A 4,441-nucleotide genomic window follows, 5' to 3' on the forward strand; every position below is an offset into this window, starting at 1 on the left:
GTTTTTACATGACATAGGAATTGATAAGCTCCTTTGAGTTTGTTTTGTAATTTTTTTTTGTATGTGTTTGTCTTACTTTGTATTAAGATAAGTCATGCGTTTGGCGCAGCATGGCCAAATATGGCTTTTGCGCCACTAAAACAAACCAAACCAAACCAAACCTACAGTCCTGCTTTTTTGGCAGTTAAGAAGCGCGCGGAACGTTTGCCTTTACGTTTTAATGACCGAAATACATTCGCTTATAACTGTGAGTTTCAGATGTATGAATTGGCAATGGCATTATCTAAAACCCATGATACCAGCCCTGGACCTTCGCTTTTATATTTTATCATGTGTTGTTTTATAGTTTGGTCTATAATTTTTTACCACTTGCTTGGCGCAGCATAACCAATTATGGTTTTTGCGCCAGAAAACCCAAACAAACCAAACCAAACCAAACCAGCCCTGGACCAGATGGAATCACGTATAACATGCTCCGCCATTTGAGTACAACTTCCCCCCCTCAGGGGCTCACCTACTATAGGTGAGTACGGGTGTCCCAATCCCGAGGTTCCCAGGGATCTTTACTCCCTTTCAGTTCTCTCTCCACTACGCCTTCTGCTGTCTGCTTTGTCCTTCTATCCCTCGACGGCAAGCGAGGGAGCTCTCCATGAGAAGCTGTCGCCGCTCTGTTTGCTTCTTGCTTCTCATGGACAGCCAAAACCCCACGTGTTTGCCGTGCGTGGCGACCCATTTGAAAGACGGGTGGTGCACTGTGGTCCCCGGTGTATCAATCGGCTGGTACCTAGTCACCTGAGTGGCTAGTCTGCTAGGGATCAAGCGAAGGGGCTACTCCTTGGGCTTGGCGTTAAGGGTGGTCACTGTCCCCGGGGGTAGCTCCCAGCGTATAGGTACCGATTAGCACTAGGGTAAGTACCGAGGTTGGAAATATCCAGAGCCGGTGGCTGCCTTCCCTTGTTGGGCTCCGTGGTGGGCGGTGCCGTCGGACCCGAATCACTTATCATATCGTATGGGGCCTAAAAACTTAAATCAACAAACGACACGAAAAAATACAGAAAAATATTACGATCATTTTTTTGTTATCAAAAGACTTTCTGAAGATAAGGAGACATTTCACACGGTCTCTCCGTTCCTTGTAGAAAAAGCCGTTTCTGGAACACTTGGGGAAGTTTCTGCCATACGCAAACTTCGTTCGGGAGATTTGTTGGTGGAAGTTAATTCTCGAAAACAATCTAATCAAATTCTCAAACTGAAAGCATTGGCTACAATTCCCATTTCTGTAAGCGCGCATACATCTCTTAATTCTTCTAAAGGTGTTATTACATGTGGGGAGTTATTTCATACATCAATTGAAGAAATTACAAATGACCTAAAACCTGAAGGAGTGATACATGTACGCCGTATCTCAATTCGGCGGGATGGACAACTCCTCCCTACAAAGCACCTCGTTCTTACGTTCCAAATGCCTACTTTGCCAGAAGTAGTTAAAATAGGATATATGAGATTGAAAGTGCGTCCTTTTATACCTAACCCTCTGAGATGCTTTCAATGCCAACGTTTTGGGCACTCTAAGATCGCCTGCCGCGGGACACTTACTTGCGCCCGTTGTGCAGAGAAAGGACATGATAGCCAGCAGTGCACCTCATCTGAAAAGTGCGTCAACTGTGATGGCGAACATACTTCCTTTTCCAGATCATGTCCACGTTGGAGGTTGGAAAAAGAAATTATAACTTTGAAAACAAAAGAACAAATTTCTTATCCAGAAGCGAAAAGAAGAATCGAGGCACAGACACCTTCCCCTGGGGTCAGCTATGCATCAGCTGTTAAAAAATCATATTGTAAAAACTGTTCATGCAAAAATTGTGTGCAGATTGTTGCTGAAAAAGTTCCTCCCGCAAAAACATCCGAATCTGATACAGAACCTTCCACAAACAGTGCTCCTGAATCTCACGATCCACCGAAACGTAAACCAAAACCAAAGCCTCCACGTGCTCTTAAATTAAAGCTTTCGAAACACGGCCTTTCACAAGAAATGATTTCGGAAAAATTTAAATCAAAATTGAAAAAATCCAATATTCGAAATTCGGTTGCTCTGGGACTTGCAACTACGGGGACAGTCCAAAAGGATTTACCTACTATTTTTGGAGGATTGTCCAAAAGTCCTGATTCAATTGCTCTCCATCCATCCGACGAAGAGGAGGATGACCTTGAAATGAGTTGCGAAATAACGCCAACTCAAACTAACGCCCTTTATAATTCCCACGCTAAAAAACTCTCTTAATGGGTACCTTTCTCTCGTGGAATTGTCGCGGCATTCGGACAAAGCTAACTGACATCAAAGCTCTCATTAATAAATCAAATCCTGTTTGCGTAGCTCTTCAAGAGACATTTTTGAAACCAAATATTCACTTCAAATTAAGAGGTTATAATTGTGCAAGGAAGGATAACGAAACTGGTGCATCATTCTCTGGTGGAGTGTGCATTTTAACCTCCAACTTTTATCCCAGTACTATCCTTAATCTACGCACTAACTTGCAAGCTGTGGCTGTGCAGATTCATGTCAAATCCTTGGTCACGGTCTGTTGCCTTTACTTGCCTCCAAATGGGATTATTTCGCAGGACGATTTGAATACTTTGGTTGATCAGCTTCCAACTCCCTTCATTTTGCTTGGTGATTTTAACGGGCATAGTACTTTGTGGGGTTCGGATAGCACTAACTCCCGTGGGCGACAGATAGAACAATTCATTTCTGATAACTGTCTCTGTCTGCTCAATAACAACGAAAAGACATACTTTCATGAACCCACTCGTACTTTCCATTCCCTTGACCTCGCTATTTGCTCTCCGGCAATTTTCCCATTATTGAATTTGGCAGTTGAAAGCGATTTACATAATAGTGATCATTTTCCTCTTGTCATCTCTCATGATGATAATAGTAATTTGATGCAAAGCCCACCAACATACATTTTCCAAAAAGCAGATTGGGCTACATTTACTAAGTTAGCATTGATTACAGAAGAAATGATTTCATCTGCCGATATTAGTGAGGCTGTCCAAAATGTCACTGATTGCATTATTAAGGCCGCTGATGCTTCAATTCGAAAGCGTACCCCTCTTCCACGCAAATTTCGCAAACCATGGTGGAATGATGAATGTCGTAATGCTTATAAGGAACAAAGAAAATATTGGGGTATTTTCCGCAGGTATCCTACCACGGAAAATCTTGTTGCATTTAAAAGAGCAAGAGCAAATGCTCGTCGAATTCGGCGCCGCAGTCAAAAAGAATCTTGGCAAAGTTTTATATCTACCATCACTTCCAATACATCTAGTGCACAGTTGTGGAAGAAAGTTAAAGCGGCAAACGGAATTTATAAAGAATTCGCTTTCCCCATCTTAAATACAGAAACGGCTTCATATTCCTCGCCACTTGATATTGCAAATGTTATTGGAGAAACCTTCGCTGATGTTTCAAGCTCTGTTCCTAATAATCCGACTTTTCGTGCGATTAAGAGAAAAGCTGAACAAGTGCCTTTGAAGTTTAGAACCCGCATGGTCCTCTCTTATAACAATAACTTTAAGATAGTGGAATTAAGGAACGCTCTTTCTCGTACTCGAGATACTAGCCCAGGTGTCGACGGGATTACCTACAGTATGCTTCGCCATTTAGACGAAACCTCTCTTTTGCATCTCCTGAACCTGTTCAACAGAATCTGGAGTGAGCAAACTTTTCCTGAACAATGGTATGAAGCCATTGTGATACCTATCCTTAAACCTGGAAAGGCTCCTACCAATCCCTCAAACTATAGGCCAATTGCTTTAACTAGTTGTCTCTGTAAAACGCTCGAACGCATGGTAAATGCCCGTTTACTCTATGAACTGGAGAAAAATGGGTATATTTCACCTTTCCAAAGTGGTTTCCGTCGAGGACGTTCTACCAATGACAACTTGGTTATGCTTGAATCTCAAATTCGAAATGCATTCGTCCGGAGAAACCATCTAGTTTCTATATTCTTCGATATAGAAAAGGCGTACGATCGTACGTGGCGGTATGGCATCCTCCGTACTTTAGGTGATTTTGGTTTTAAAGGTAACTTGCCAGTTTTTATTCAAAATTTTTTAAAATTTCGGACATTTCGAGTCCGTATTGGTAATACATTTTCTCATCATTTTATTCAAAGTGAGGGTGTTCCTCAAGGAAGTGTTTTGAGTGTCACCCTTTTTATTCTCCATATAAGCCAAATTATTCATGTTTTACCATCATCCGTTTGTGGAACACTATATGTGGATGATCTACAAGTCTCCTGCCAGGGGTCTAATATGGTTTTAATAGAGCGACAACTTCAGAGGGCTGATAACAAACTCATTTCATGGTGTGATGAGAATGGACACACGCTTTCCCCTGAAAAGAGCCGCTGTGTACACTTTTGTCGGAAACGGAGTC

The 4,441-nt window shown here is 42.1% G+C and overlaps 1 protein-coding gene across 1 annotated transcript; it reads left to right on the forward strand.

Annotated features, from left to right (window-relative positions):
* The first annotated feature begins 1,009 nt into the window (after positions 1 to 1,009).
* LOC129987683 (uncharacterized) lies at positions 1,010 to 2,281 on the forward strand. The gene has a single exon (XM_056095636.1). The coding sequence runs from the start codon at positions 1,010 to 1,012 to the stop codon at positions 2,279 to 2,281; it is 1,272 nt and encodes a 423-aa protein (XP_055951611.1).
* The last annotated feature ends 2,160 nt before the right edge of the window (positions 2,282 to 4,441 follow it).

The sequence above is a fragment of the Argiope bruennichi genome, chromosome 10, assembly GCF_947563725.1.
Source record: "Argiope bruennichi chromosome 10, qqArgBrue1.1, whole genome shotgun sequence".
Lineage (NCBI taxonomy): Eukaryota > Metazoa > Arthropoda > Arachnida > Araneae > Araneidae > Argiope > Argiope bruennichi.

Excerpts from the sequence above, each read along its gene's own strand:
- LOC129987683 (XM_056095636.1), top strand. The coding sequence starts at position 1,010 with ATGGGGCCTAAAAACTTAAATCAACAAACGACACGAAAAAATACAGAA.